This window comes from Stomoxys calcitrans, chromosome 4 (genome assembly GCF_963082655.1).
Source record: "Stomoxys calcitrans chromosome 4, idStoCalc2.1, whole genome shotgun sequence".
Classification (NCBI taxonomy): Eukaryota; Metazoa; Arthropoda; class Insecta; order Diptera; family Muscidae; genus Stomoxys; species Stomoxys calcitrans.
The window spans coordinates 158683656-158700221 of record NC_081555.1 but is presented as its reverse complement, the minus strand read 5'-3'; the positions used below and the strand labels follow the sequence as shown (position 1 = coordinate 158700221).

General features: G+C 39.5%; 1 protein-coding gene across 1 annotated transcript in view; it reads left to right on the top strand.

The window, feature by feature from the left end:
* LOC131997059 (uncharacterized) overlaps positions 1-16311 on the top strand; it is a 42010-nt gene extending 25699 nt beyond the window's left edge. Inside the window, exons 4-6 of the mRNA XM_059367331.1 lie at positions 2313-2399; positions 7707-7793; positions 16170-16311. Of these exons, the coding sequence (XP_059223314.1) occupies positions 2313-2399; positions 7707-7793; positions 16170-16311 (316 nt within the window). The remainder of the gene's footprint in view (positions 1-2312; positions 2400-7706; positions 7794-16169) is intronic.
* The last annotated feature ends 255 nt before the right edge of the window (positions 16312-16566 follow it).

Below are 16566 nucleotides of genomic sequence, written 5' to 3'. Positions count from 1 at the left end.
AAATCGGATACGAATTCCGCCCTCTAGAGGCTGAAGAAGTCAAGATCCGATATTGGTTTATATGGCAGCTATACTAAATCATGGACCGATTTCCGCCAAATCGGATTATATTTGCGCCCGCTATCGGTTTAAGAAGTCAAGATCCGAAAGCGGTTTATGTGGCAGCTATAGTCATGGTCAAACCTAAACACTTCATGTAAAATTTCAGCCAAATCGGATAATAATTGCGCCCTCTAGAGGCTAAAGAAGTCAAGATCCAGTAGGGGATTATATATGGAAGCTATATCAGGTTATGAACCGATTTTGACCATACTTGGTAGAGTTGTTGGAAATCAAAATAAAATTCTTGGGAAAATAATTGCGCCCTCTAGCGGTTCAAGAAGTCAAGATCCGAAAGCCGTTTTATATGGCAGGTTATGAATCGATTTGAAACATACTTGGCAAAGTTGTTGTCAAGAGTCAAAATAAAACACTTGGTGCAAAATTTCAGCCTAATCGGATACGAATTCCGCCCTCTAGAGGCTGAAGAAATCATGATCCAATATCGGTTTAAATGGCAGCTATACCAGAACATGGATCGACTTGGCCCATATACAATCCCAACCGATCTGCACCTTTTAGAAGTATTTATGCAAAATTTTAAGCACCTAGCTTTACTCCTTCGAAAGCGTGCTTACGACAGACAGACGGATCGCCATGGAGAGAAAATTTCATTAAATTTTGTCGTGTCGATCGCCATGGGCAGAAAATTTCATTAAATTTTGTGGTGTCACGTGGCGTTATCCATTCCGAACATGCCTTCTTAAAAACTTCCGTCACAAAATCTCACCACTGGGTCATACCATCGCGAGATAAATAGCCGATGATAGAAAACCTGGATGGTTGGGAGAGGTTTCGGTTCGGATATGTGAGACGACACTTGAGGCCAAGTCCGAGACACTACGGCACGGTCCTGGATAGACGGAACTCGGATCAAATTTAGATATAAGTGTATTTTTTAAGTCCTAGTACGTCGGTTCAGATTTAGATATAGATCCCATGTACATCTGATATGGCCCTTTAAGGCTGTAGTGGCCGCAATTTAGGTCTTATCGATAAAAAATCTGACGAGTTTATAGTAAATTTTTTCAATGGGTATGCAAAATTAAAGTCTGACTAGATTTCAACAAAGGTTTCAAGTGTATTAAAATTAGTACTTAGACTCGTTAGTGTAGGGTACTATATAGCCGTGAGTCGGTCCGTCCGTCTGTCGAAAGCACGCTCACTTTCGAAATAGTGAAGCTAGACGCTTGAAATTTTGCACAAATATATCTTATTAAAGTAGATCGGTTGGGATTGTAAATGGGCCAAGTCGTTCCATGTGTTGATAAAGCTGCCATATAAACCGATCTTGGGTTTTAACTTCTTGAGCCTCTAGAGGGCGCATTTATTATCCGATTTGACAGAAATTTTGCACATAATGCTGAGGAATGACTTCCAACAACTGTGCTAAGTAGTGTCTAAATCAGTCCACAACCTGATATAGCCGCCATACAAACGGATCTCTCGATTAGACTTCTTGATCTTCTAGAGAGCGCAATTCTTATCCGATTTGGTTGAAATTTTTCATATGTCGTTTGGTAAGACTTTCAACAACTGTGCCAAGTATGGTCTAAATCGGTTAATAACTTGATATAGCTTTCATATAAATCGACACTCTAAGCCACTGGAGGGCGCAACATTTACTCAATTTGCCTGTAATTTTGGAGTTGGCAATTTTCTAATATTTCTTATGGCCATTACAAGTACGGCCCATATCGGTCAATAACTTGATGTAGCTCATATATATATTGAAAAAGTCATCCAAAGAACTTGACAAATGCGATCCATGGTGGAGGGTATATAAGATTCGGCCCGGCCGAATTTAGCATGCTTTTACTTGTTTGCTATAGCTTCACAATAGTTATACCAGTGTATAAATATTCCAATATTTCATATTTCTTTCATTTAAGCACAATTTTTCCCACAACGCAAATATAATTCAGCTTAAATCCTCTTCATGTCATAAATGCAGCAGTAAAATCACCCTAATGTATAGACCGAATAACAAAAGTATATAAACACTCACATATGTTTCAATAGAAACCCCTTGTGATTGACATGAAATGTGTACACACACACACACACACACACAAACCCATAACAATCCACCTTCCGTATACAGGCACTGACAAAAGGCCTAACGCCTTCATGTAAGTCACACTGCCTTACAGCCCGCACACACTCTCATACTCAACCATTAGCAAATAACAATAATCCTCATTTCATTGCAGGCAGGTAGTACGTATCTCGTTGTTGGTCGATGGTAAATGGGTTGCCAGAGAGGGGCACGGTGAGAACAAGCAACTCCATTTGCCAAAGTACAGCAAATAAAGTTCACTCATACAAACGCATGCTGCGTCCTTCGCACAACAAAGCAAAACCGGAAGATATTTAGTCATAGAGTGATGGTGATGATAATGGGAAGGACTAGAGACAAAGGAAGAACATCATATAAAAAAAAAATACACACAATACAAAGGAGACGAAGAAAAAAACATTTTAACCACAAAATAACATTTGGCACATATAGGAAACCGTTAGAAGCACACATACACATACATACACGGTTGGCACAAACACACAAGAAATTCCCGCGAATTTTGTTTTAAAGAAGAATGCCTTAGAATTGAAAACACTTTCTGCCTTAGAATTTAAAAGGGATTTTTTTTTCTTAGTTTATGAACTGTAGGCTATACAAAAAATATTTTTTTTATCAATTCCTTTATTTTTTGTTTTCGTTTTTTTTTTTTGATTTTTTTGATTTTTTGGCTTATTTTTCTATTTTTTTGTATTTTCTCCTTTAAGGATTTAACAAAAAATGTGGGCCATAAAACACTTGCATTTTTCGGCTCCCTTTTTTTTGGTAGCCTTGTATTTTGAAGCCTTTTTTCTGCTTGTTTAGCTTTTCTCTTTTTATTTTTTGTAACCCTATGCTTTATTTTTGTATACACTTTGTTAGTATTATGACCGCCGAAGTCAACCGTTTCGTTGTAGAGTTAAAAGACAACTGAATTTTTGTGATTTTATCAAAGTTATAGACCGATCTTTGATATTGACTTTGCCGCGAGAGGGCGCTATTATTATCCGATTTGGTGAAATTTTGCACGAAGTCTTTTGGTTTGACAATAACCAAATATAATAATGCGATTTGACTAAAATTTTGCATGAAGTGTTTTGTATTAACTTCCTATAACTTCGCCAAGTATGGTCTAAATCGATTCATGAGCTCATAAATCTCCCTTATAAACCGATCTCGGATATTGATTTCTTGGGCCTCTAGATGGCGCAATTATTAATTTGATTTGTCTGAAATTTTGCACGAAGTGTTTTGGTTTGACCATCAACATTTTTGTCAAGTATGGTCTAAATCTGTTTATAACATGTTATCGCACAATGAAGTCCATTTTGGTCTCCAACAGCGAATCTAAGTATGACCCCAATCGATTCTTAACTTGTAATAGCTCAAATAGCATAGCAATTCTTATCCATTATCCTTTGTTTGCTCATAAAGGGATATCGGCCAAAGAACTTGACAATTTCGATCCATGGTGGAGGGTATATAAGTTTCGGTCCGGCCGAACTTAGCATGCCTTTACTTGTTTTTTTTATAAAGGTACCCATGGAACTTTGCCCAACCAACGCATCTCAAAAAAACAAATAAAATACATTTTCTTAATAAAAAAATGCATTTATTTTAATCAAAAATTTATTCATTTATTTGGGCGCCCCGAAATCCGAGTTGGTAGCATGTTAGGATTATCATTGCAGGGGTCGTGGGTTCAATTCCCGCTAGAAGCCTTGGTCTGCAGCTACTGTAGTATCACAATGGACTTAAAATTGTCTAAGTGAATCTGTAAAAGGACTGCCACTCTTACCTAACCTAACCTATTCAAGTACTTTTGCAAAATCGATTATTGATATAATCATTTTCGTGATTGAAGCAGTTTCAATTAAAAAATTAATTGGATTAAATAATTTCGTGATTGAAACCGATTTTTATTTTTTTCAATGTATAACATTGCGATGAGACAAAACTTGGTCACTCACTGAAAATCTGAGCACGTTATAAACTCGTCCTTTATGTCAATATTTCCACTCCATTACTTTAACAAAAGTATTTCTTCCTTTTTTAATATTTCGGCTGAAAAGCTCCAGTGAAGTTAGGCATAATAATAAAGTTGAATGAAGCTGACTTAAACCAGTACACCCTGTCGTATACGTATTATTGCATTGTCTACAATATTCATACGCACTAGGGGACAAACAATAGTAGTGAGCATTTGCCAAATATTTGTACCCTAAACCACAACTGTGTTACAACACAATACAACTTAGGTTTGTAACACCAAGAGAGCAAAACCTATTGATAAAAACTATATGGCCGCTAAATTCGGCCGGGCCAAATCCTCCACCATGTATCTAATTTGTCAAGTTCTTTGTCCGATATCTCCTTATAGACAAACAGAAGATAATGGATAAGAATTGCTATGATATTTGAGGTATTTCAAGTTATGGACCGATTGGGGTCATACTTGGTTTGGCTGTTGGAGACCAAAGTGGAATTCATTGTGCAAAATTTCAGCCAAATCTCATAAGAATTTCGCCTTTAGTGCCTTCAGAAATAAAATTGGCAGATCTGTTTATATGGGAGCTATATCAGGTTATGGACTCATTCAAGTAATATTTAACGAGTATGTTAAAGGTCATACAAGAAGTTGTAGTGATTTTCAGCTAAATCGGATAAGAATTGCTCCCTCTAGAGGCTCAGAAGTTTAATCGGGTGATCAGTTTATATTTGGCGCAGTGGTTGATGGTCAAAGCAAAACACTTTGTGAAAAATTTCATCCAAATCGGATTATAAATGCACCCTCCAAAGGCTCTCGAAATCAAGATCCGAAATCGGATCCTCTAGAGGATGACGAATTCATTATTTGGAATCTGGTATTATATGGAATCTATATCAACTTATGAACGAATTTCAGCCATACTTGGCACAGTTGTTGATGGTCAAACCAAAACACATACAAAATTTCCGCCAAATCGGATTATATTTGAGTCCACTATCGGTTCAAGAAGTCAAGATCCGAAAGCGCTTTATATGGCAGCTATAGTCATGGTCAAACCTAAACACTTCATGCAAAATTTCAGCCAAATCGGATAATAATTGCGCCCTCTAGAGGCTGAAGAAGTCAAGATCCAGTAGGGGATTATATGGAGCCGATTATGAACCGATTTTGACCATACTTGGCAGAGTTGTTGGGAATCAAAATAAAATTATTGGGAAAATAATTGCGCCCTCTAGCGGCTGAAGAAGTCAAGATCCGAAAGCGGTTTATATGGCAGCCATAGTCATGGTCAAACCTAAACACTTCATGCAAAATTTCAGCCAAATCGGATAATAATTGCGCCCTCTAGAGGCTAAAGAAGTCAAGATCCAGTAGGGATATATGGATGCTATATCAGGTTATGAACCGATTTTTGACCATACTTGGCAGAGTTGTTGGAAATCAAAATAAAATCCTTGGGAAAATAATTGCGCCCTCTAGCGGCTCAAGAAGTCAAGATCCGAAAGTCGTTTTATATGGCAGTTTATGAATCGATTTGAAACATACTTGGCAAAGTTGTTGTCAAGAGTCAAAATAAAACACTTGGTGCAAAATTTCAGTCAAATCGTATACGAATTCCTCCCTCTAGAGGCTGAAGAAGTCAAGATCCAATATCGGTTTATATGGCAGCTATACCAAAACATGGACCGACTTGGCCCATATACAATCCCAACTGATCTGCACCTTTTAGAAGTATTTATGCAAAATTTTAAGCACCTAGCTTTACTCCTTCGAAAGCGTGCTTACGACAGACAGACGGATCGCCAAGGAGAAAAAATTTCATTAAATTTTGTCGTGTCGATCGCCATGGAGAGAAAATTTCATTAAATTTTGTGGCGTGGCGTTATCCTTTCCGAACATGCCTTCTTAAAAACTTCCGTCACAAAATCTCACCACTAGGTCATACCATCGCGAGATAAATAGCCGACGATAGAAAACCTGGATGGTTGGGAGAGGTTTCGGTTCGGATATGTGAGACGACACTTGAGGCCAAGTCCGAGACAATACGGCACGGTCCTGGATAGACGGAACTCTGGTAGGTCTTGCTCCAAGGAAGAAAACAGAGTAAGTCTGGGGGTCCACATTAAGGACTCAAGGACTTAGATCATTTGCCGACTGCATGATCATAATACGGTAATACGGGCGGAGATTCTGGCTATCACGGCGTGCGCGAGGATTTCTTTAAAATCGGATCAAATTTAGATATAAGTGTATTTTTTAAGTCCTAGTACGTCAGTTCAGATTTAGATATAGATCCCATGTACATCTGATATGACCCTTTAAGGCTGTAGTAGCCGCAATTGAGGTCTTATCCATAGAAAATCTGACGAGTTTATAGTTAATATTTCAATGGGTATGCAAAATTAAAGTCTGACTAGACTTCAACAAAGGCTGCAAGTGTATTAAAATTAGTACTTAGACTCGTTAGTGTAGGGTACTATATAGGCGTCAGTCGGTTTGTCCGTCTGTCGAAAGCACGCTCACTTTCGAAAGAGTGAAGCTAGACGCTTGAAATTTTGCACAAATATATCTTATTAAAGTAGATCGGTTGGGATTGTAAATGGGCCAAGTCGTTCCATGTGTTGATAAAGCTGCCATATAAACCGATCTTGGGTTTTAACTTCTTGAGCCTCTAGAGGGCGCATTTATTATCCGATTTGACAGAAATTTTGCACATAATGCTGAGGAATGACTTCCAATAACTGTGCTAAGTAGTGTCTAAATCAGTCCACAACCTGATATAGCCGCCATACAAACGGATCTCTCGATTAGACTTCTTGATCTTCTAGAGGGCGCAATTCTTATCCAATTTAGTTGAAATTTTTCATATGTCGTTTGGTAAGACTTTCAACAACTATGCCAAGTATGGTCTTAATCGGTTAATAACTTGATATAGCTGTCATATAAATCGACACTTTAAGCCACGGGAGGGCGCAACATTTACTCAATTTGCCTGTAATTTTGGAGTTGGCAATTTTCTAATATTTCTTATGGCCATTACAAGTACGGCCCATATCGGTCAATAACTTGATGTAGCTCTTATATATATTGAAAAAGTCATTCATAGAACTTGACAAATGCGATCCATGGTGGAGGGTATATAAGATTCGGCCTGACCGAATTTAGCATGCTTTTACTTGTTTGCTATAGCTTCACAATAGTTACACCAGTGTATAAATACTCCAATATTTCATATTTCTTTCATTTAAGCACAATTGTTCCCACAAAACAAATATAATTCAGCTTAAATCCTCTTCATGTCATAAATGCAGCAGTAAAATCACCCTAATGTATAGACCGAATAACAAAAGTATATAAACACTCACATATGTTTCAATAGAAACCCCTTGTGATTGACATGAAATGTGTACACACACACAAACCCATAACAATCCACCTTCCGTATACAGGCACTGACAAAAGGCCTAACGCCTTCATGTAAGTCACACTGCCTTACAGCCCGCACACACTCTCATACTCAACCATTAGCAAATAACAATAATCCTCATTTCATTGCAGGCAGGTAGTACGTATCTCGTTGTTGGTCGATGGTAAATGGGTTGCCAGAGAGGGGCACGGTGAGAACAAGCAACTCCATTTGCCAAAGTACAGCAAATAAAGTTCACTCATACAAACGCATGCTGCGTCCTTCGCACAACAAAGCAAAACCGGAAGATATTTAGTCATAGAGTGATGGTGATGATAATGGGAAGGACTAGAGACAAAGGAAGAACATCATATAAAAAAATACACACAATACAAAGGAGACGAAGAAAAAAACATTTTAACCACAAAATAACATTTGGCACATATAGGAAACCGTTAGAAGCACACAAACACATACATACACGGTTGGCACAAACACACAAGAAATTCCCGCGAATTTTGTTTTAAAGAAGAATGCCTTAGATTTAAAATCACTTTCTGCCTTAGAATTTAAAAGGGATTTTTTTCTTAGTTTATGAACTGTAGGGTATACCAATTTTTTTCTAATTTTTTATCAATTCCTTTATTTTTTGTTTTCGTTTTTTTTTGATTTTTTGGCTTATTTTTCTATTTTTTTGTGTTTTCTCCTTTAAGGATTTAACAAAAATGTGGGCCATAAAACACTTGCATTTTTCGGCTCCCTTTTTTTTGGTAGCCTTGTATTTTGAAGCCTTTTTTCTGCTTGTTTAGCTTTTCTCTTTTTATTTTTTGTAACCCTATGCTTTATTTTTGTATACACTTTGTTAGTATTATGACCACCGAAGTCAACCGTTTCGTTGTAGAGTTAAAAGACAACTGAATTTTTGTGATTATATCAAAGTTATAGACAGTCAGTGGCTAGACACACGTTATGCACCGTTCTCTTGCATGGCCATTGTAAATATTTGTTAACTTCCTTTCGATTATGGCACCATTTCATCAAAGCAAAGCTTTTGCATGGAGAGCTGGTAAGAACTCTCAGGCAATGTCGCTCTCTCTCTCTCTTTCTCTTTTGCTTGCTCTGGCCTTTGTTACTCTTAAAAGCAGTTATGCTCTCATTTGATTTATTCAAAGCTTACTTGGGTGTCTGGATTTTGTTTTGTTTTGTTACCTTGCCCCTTCTGCCCTTTGGACAACCTTTCGGTAGGTAGCCATTGATGAAAGCTTTTTTCTTGTAGTAATTGTCTTATCGTATTTTCATTCATTTCTGTGCCAACACGTGTTTATTGTGTTTTTGTTTTCCTTTTTTTCCTGGTCTTGCTTTTGTGGCAGCATAAAAAGCTTTAATTTTATTTCGAAACAAAAGAGAAATTATGCCAATGAACAAGTGAGTTGATTGATGTCCTTGCATTTCCATAGCTACCCCTGAAATAAAAGCCTTAATAGCTAATTTTAAAATTGTATCTGGGAGTAGGTAAACATAAACAAAAATAATCTTGCTTCGAAAGGATATTTAAAATATGCAAAAATAAGAAAAAAATTTCAAAATTGAATTTAAGGTTGTTGTACTATAGTTATATATAAAGTGTTAATAAAAATTAAAAAAAAAAAAATTATGTACTAAGAACTGGCATTTAAACTATCAATTAAAATAATAGAAAATTTTAAATTAAATTAAAAATTTTAATAAAATCATAAAATTTAAATATGAAGCGTTGAAAATTCATACCTATGTTTTTGTCAAGTAAAACATGCTAAGTTCGTCCTGGCCGAATTTTTCGAAACCACCAGAATAAGATCTGCTAAAAATCTACACAAACTGAACTTAGTTAAAGGGCGTAATTTTGTTGTGTATACCAAATTGCTGCCAAAACAAGCAAAAATTTAAGCTTCTAGGAGCAGTAGAAGGCTAAACGGAAAATGGATTTATGTAGGAGCTATATCAGATTATAGACCTTGCACAGTGCTTAACATGTTGGTAGTCATAACAAAATACTACATGCAAAATTTCAAGCAAAATGGACAAAAATAGCGGCTTTCATAGGCTCAAGGCGTGAAATCGGAGACAAGTTTATATGGGCGCTATTACAAGTTATAGACCGATCTGAACCATATTTGGCATGAGCTTTGAAAGTCATAACAGAACAATGCGAAACTTCAGTCATATCGGACAAAAATTGAGGCTTCCAGGAGCTCAAGACGTCAAATCGGGAGACGGGTCCATTGTGTTCACCCTAGAAGAAAGTAGACCAGTAAAGGCGTTCTAAGTTCGGCTGGGCCCAATATTGGGAACCCACCACCAAGGATTCTGCTTAAAATTTATACAAAATAAATTTAGTTGAAGGGCATAGTTTTATTCTACATACCAAACTGCTGTCGAACCAGCAAATATTAAAGCTCCTAAGAACCGATCAAGGATGGTCGAGAAACCGCTTTACATGGGAGCGATATCAGGTTAAAGACTGATTTGGACCATGTTTGGCAGTGTTGTTGGAAGTCATAACAAAACATTACATGATCAATTTCAGCCAAATCGGACAAAAACTGAGGCTTGTAAAGGCTCAAGAAGTCAAATCGGAAGTTCGGTTTATATGGGAGCTATATTAGGTTATAGTCCAATTCAGACCGTACTTGGGACATTAGGAAGTCACAACAGAACACTATATGCAAAATTTCAGCTCAATCGGATAAAAATTAGGACTTTCAGGGTCTCAAGATGTCAAATCGGGAGATCGGTTTATATGGGAGCTATATCCAAATCTCAACCGATATGACTTACTTGCTTGCAATCCCCAACGACCTACATTAATATTAAGTATCTGTGCCAAATAGCAAGCGGCTAGCTTTACGCGTTCGACCGCTATCGTGATTTCGACAGATGGACGGACCGACAGACGGACATGGCTAGATCGAATCGGAATGTTGAGACGATCCAGAATGTATGTACATTATGGGGTTCGAGATCAATAATTCGAGGTCTTACAAAAGGAATGACTAGATTAGTATACCCCCATCCTATGGTGGTGGGTATAACAACAAGTGAAAATGTGCCAAGTTTGGCCCTCCACCATGGATCGAATTTGGCCTATATCTCTTTATAGTCAAACAAAGGATAATGTATAAGAATTGCTATGCAAGTTCAGATATATGGCTCAATGGGGGCCATACTTTGTTTAGCTGTTGGAGACCAAATTGGAATTCATTGTGCAAAATTTCAGCCAAATCGGATAAGAATTGCTCCCTCTAGAGGCTCACGAAGTCAAGATCCGAGATGGGAGCTATATCAGGTTATGGAACGATGCATATAGTGTTCTGTTATGACCTCCAACCACTGTGCCAAGTACGGTTTAAATTTGTCAAGAACCTGATATAGCTCCCATATAAACCGATCTACCGATTTGACAATTTCCTCAATTTTCATCCGATTTAGCTGAAATTTTGCATTCAGTATTCTGTTATAACTTCCTAAATTGGTCGAAAACCTGATATAAAGGGTGATTTTTTTGAGGTTAGGATTTTCATGCATTAGTATTTGACAGATCACGTGGGATTTCAGACATGGTGTCAAAGAGAAAGATGCTCAGTGTGCTTTGACATTTCATCATGAATAGACTTACTAACGAGCAACGCTTGCAAATCATTGAATTTTATTACCAAAATCAGTGTTCGGTTCGAAATGTGTTCATTCACCGTAACGTTGCGTCCAACAGCATCTTTGAAAAAATACGGTCCCATGATTCCACCAGCGTACAAACCACACCAAACAGTGCATTTTTCGGGATGCATGGGCAGTTCTTGAACGGCTTCTGGTTGCTCTTCACTCCAAATGCGGCAATTTTGCTTATTTACGTAGCCATTCAACCAGAAATGAGCCTCATCGCTGAACGGTGAATGAACACATTTCGAACCGAACACTGATTTTGGTAATAAAATTCAATGATTTGCAAGCGTTGCTCGTTAGTAAGTCTATTCATGATGAAATGTCAAAGCATACTGAGCATCTTTCTCTTTGACACCATGTCTGAAATCCCACGTGATCTGTCAAATACTAATGCATGAAAATCCTAACCTCAAAAAAATCACCCTTTAGCTCCCATATAAACCGAATTCCCGATTTGACTTCTCCAGACTTTGGAAGCCAACATTTTTTACCGATTTGGCTGAAATTTTGCACATAGTGTTCTGTTATGTTAAGTACGGGCCAAATCGGTCAAGAACGTGATATAACTCCCATATAAAACGATTGCCTGCCGATTTGACTTCTTAAGCCCCTAAAAGCCTCAAATTTTATCAGATTTTTCTGAAATTTTATGTTATGACTCTCAACAACTGTGCCATGTACAGTCCAAATCGGTCTTTAACCAGATATAGCTCCCATATTTTAGCCGAATCCATGGAGGTGGGTATATAAGATTCGGCCCGAGCGAACTTAGCACGCTCTTACTTGTTTTCTTTTGGTTCATAATCACCTTCGGGAGTCCTACTCCCTTCAGTCAATTCAGGTCTCTAGAGAACTCAAGAATAACAAGAGGGCTAAGAGCCCGTTGGGAATGCATGCTCAGCAAGAGATGTTCACCCATTATCTTGTGTGTGTGTGGGGGGGGGGGGGCAGTGACGCAACATTTGCTCGACCGTCTCCTAGTCCTCCTCGTCTTTGCACATCCAGCAGAAGTCTGCCTCTCCCTGCACCCAGCGCGGCGTCAAAGACCTGACGTTGCAATGACCAGTCAGGACTGCTATTAGCAGTCCTAAGTCATACATTTCTCAGCCCCAGGATAAGTGGCATCCTGTTTCGCATCATACTCGGCCACAGGGCCTTTGACACCCTACAACTAACAGCCCTAGCCCACGCCTTATTCGCGCAATTATCGTAGAAGGCGTCCACCCTACCAAGTAACTCGCGTACAGAAGGTTTCACTGATTCCATAACAAGGTCTGCGGCAATCAGCGATCCATTCCTGACCAGCTCGTCTGCTGCTTCGTTCGCTGCCACACCTTGATGGTTTGGGACCCAGCAGAGCCTAATAGCATTTCCCATGGTTTGGAAAAGCTCTTTGCATCTTTCAACCAGTTTCGACCTAACACCGCCCAACGCCAGAACCGTAAGCGCCGCCTTACTGTCCACGTATAACGTGACGATCTGATCGTGACTGGTGCATCCCCAGTGCCTCCCTGAAAGACGCTAAAGCCATCTAGAAGTCTATAAGATTCCCTGATGCCAAGGTATTCAATGTAAACTACTGCTTCAGTGGCGCCATTCAATTTAGACCCAGCCGTGTATATAGAGGGTCCCGAGAAGGGCGAACCATAGATCCCTTTCGGGAGAACGCCATAAATAAGAAGGACTCCCTTGGTATATAATCAGTCGCGCCGCATATAGCATGGCGCCACGCCTCTACAGAAACATCCCTCAGAACATAAGAATGGCCTTAATTTGAGGAGCGCCATGTACCAGACACCCTCAGTCTGATGACGATCTTCGTTGCCACACACCCAACATATAGGTGCAAAGGCATTAGATAGAGAATGACATCCAGAGCCTCTCTCGGGGCCCTTCAACTTGCGCCTGCAACTTCTCGATCATCCTGCGAATTGCTCAATTGTCCAGAACTTTGTGCCGCACCAGACAACCATAGGTGAGAAGTGATCGAACGACCACCATAAACATCCAATGCACTGACATCGGCCTTAGGCCCCAACTCCTTCCTTCAATCCCCTTTTTACTCTTTCTTCGATGTTTCTTCACCAACTTACTTTCTGGTCAAAAATCACACCAAAATACTTGGCCACCGAAGAGAGCAACAGCTCCACCCAATCCTGGTGAAAAGGACCAGTTCAGTATTTCTGGAATTTATGCAAAGCGAGTTAGCCCTCGCACATCTAGACAGCTCCTCAAAGCTCCTGAACTAAGTCTGTAATAGAAGAGAGGAAACGGCCACTCACCATGATAACGATGTCGTCGCCGTAGGCAACCACCTTCACTCACTTCTTCTCGAAAGAACCCAGAATCCCATTGATTACTAAAAGCCACAATAGAGGCCCTCTTTTGACTCTTTCTTCGATGTTTCTTCACCGACTTAGTTTCTGGTCAAGAATAACACCCAAATACTTGTCCTCTGAAGAGACCAGCAGCTCCACCCCATCCTGATGAAAAGGACTAGTTCAGTCTTTCTGGGATTTATGCCAAGACCCGTTGGCATAAATCCCCGTTGGCCCTCGCCCATCCGAACAGCTTCCACAAAGCTCCATGAACTAGGTCCGCAATAGTATAGAAGAAACGGCCACCTACCATGATGACAATTTCGTCCCCGTTGGCAACCACCTTTACTCACACACTCTAGAAAGATTTCAGAATCCCATTGATTAACAAAAGCCCCTTTTGACTCTTTCTTCAATGTTTCTTCACCGATTTAGTTCCTGGTCAAGAATCACACCCAAATACATGGCCTCCAAGGAGAGCAACAGCTCCACCCCATCCTGGTGAAAAGGTTCAATTCAGTCTTTCTGGGATTTATGTCAAGCCCGTTAGCCCTTGCTCATGCGGACATGTACCTCAAAACTCCCTGAACTAGGTCCGTAATATTAAAGAGGAAACGGCCACCCACTATGATGACGATGTCTTCCTCGTAAGAAACCACCTTCACCCTCGCCCTCTCGAAAGATCTCAGAATCCCATTGATTACCAAAAAGCCACAATAAAGGTCTTTCTGTTCAAGAATCACACCCAAATACTTGGCCTTCGAAGAGAGCGGCAGTTCACCCCATCCTGGGGAAAAGAACCAGTTTAGTTTTTCTGGGATTTATGCCAAGCCCCTTGGCCCTCGCCCAACCGGACATTTACCTCAAAGCTCCCTGAACTAGGTCCATAATAGTAGAGAGTCGTCTCATTAGGCAACCACTTTCACCCTCTACCTCTCGAAAGATCTCAGAATCCCATTAATTACCAAAAGTTCCCCTGATCACAATCTTCTTTATAGAGCCCTCTGCTAGTGACGCGTTAATAATCCGGTCCTTCAGCATCATTTCAACCCAATTTACCAGAAGAGGGGGGACCTTCATGTCCACCAGAGCGCTATGTGTGGACTCTAACTTCAGGTTATTAAAACCCCCTTCTATGTCGAAGAAGGCTGCCAAAGTGAAGTCGCCCATACCCAAATTCCTCTAGATGTAGCCAACCACGCAGGGCACTATCTACCGACCGACCCTTAGTGTACCCATGCTGATAGCCGCATACCAGCCAAGGATCGGGAGTCCCTAATACATATTTCAATTAGTCTCCATTATCTGTGCAAAATTTCGAGCAGCTAACTTCACATGACCATTATCGTGATTTCGACAGACGGAGGGAAGGACGGATGGACGGATGTAAAGACCAATGTGGTGTATAATCTGATATAGCTCTCATATAATTCATCTTCCGGCTTAGCATGCCCTGGTGACCGGAACTTTTGTCCGACTTGACTGAAAATTTTCTCACAGTTTTTTTTTTCATGACTTTCAACAACCAACAGACTATTACATCGGACTATTTGACATCTTAAGCCCCTGGAAGGCCCATTTGTATCTCATTTGGCTAAAATTTTGCATGTAGTGTTTTTTTATGCTTCCAACATCCGTGGTAAGTATGTTACAAATCAATCTACAGCCGTTTCCCCGATTAAACTTTTGCGGCTCCTTGAAACTTAAAATGTTGCCTGGTTTGGCAGAGATTTGTTGCGTAGAGTAAAATTATGCCCTTCAATTCAAGTTCATGTTGTGTAAATTCTTAACAGAATCCATGTTCAATCCTCATTTATTGCCACCCCCACTCCAACTCACATTTTTTCGACGTTTTCAAAATCAGATATTGCCCACGATACTCTGAAGCGATCCATTATTTTTGTGAACAGTATGCCATGCCTATTCACACATGCATCTCGGACAATCAGATTCACCAGGATTATAATGAGATCTCTCAGTAAGATGTCTTCCTGTCTGAAACCTTGTTTGGTTTTGAACAATTTGCAGAGGCCCTTTCCAGTTTTATCAATTTTACAGAGATATCAAAATCAGGCTCTATAACCACATTGTTTAAACTCAGTGATCTCTCACACAGTACGTATTTTGCATGTGATAGGAATTAGACCCTTGCTTCTGTAGGCTCAGACACATGTCCTTTCTCCTTTCTTGTGTATGGGACATAGCATGCAGAGATTCAAATCATCACCCCATCAGGGTGTCTTCTCTCAAAAATAGCGCTGCTGATAACCAATCGGCTACTGCTGTCTTGTTGGTCTTCAGCTAGTTTACTGCCACGCTAGCCTCTTTCTGACTTTTCAATAAAAAATCACTCCATCAGGGTGTCTTCTCTTAAGTAATTCTGCTCATTACCTATCGGCTACTGCCGCCTTGTTTGTCTTCAGTTGGTTTTCTACCACTCTGGCCTCTTTCTGACTTTTCATTGAAAAATTCACTCTGCCCAAACAATATCTTTAAAGACTTCACCATGACGCCTTAAACTCTACGCATATAAATGAAATTTGCCACCACATTATCGAAATAACGTTGTCATTATGCCAATCCTAAAACCAATGACAGATACAATGCCATTTCGCAGAGAACAAGAACAAAGTTTAACAGCATCAAGGCTGTCTATGAATGTGAGATCGTAAATACAATGCGCACTCAGACTCATTCACCTTCTACAAAGCAACTACAACAACAACAACAAACCAAATGACAATCAACAACACGCAAGCAATAACATTCATCGACCAAAAGCAAAAAAAAAGAACTCTTCGAATTTACAAGCACATTGACAGTAATTGAAGTTAAGTGTATCATCAAAGTACGCCTGCAGGTATCATCACCCTCACCTCTCATCTCTCTCATCGTGCACTCTCATTCCCATCATCTGTTCTTTGTTCTTCACATGTTTCACACACATAGATTTTAGCTTCTAATACTAACGAAATACTCTTGCTTTACTTTTCTT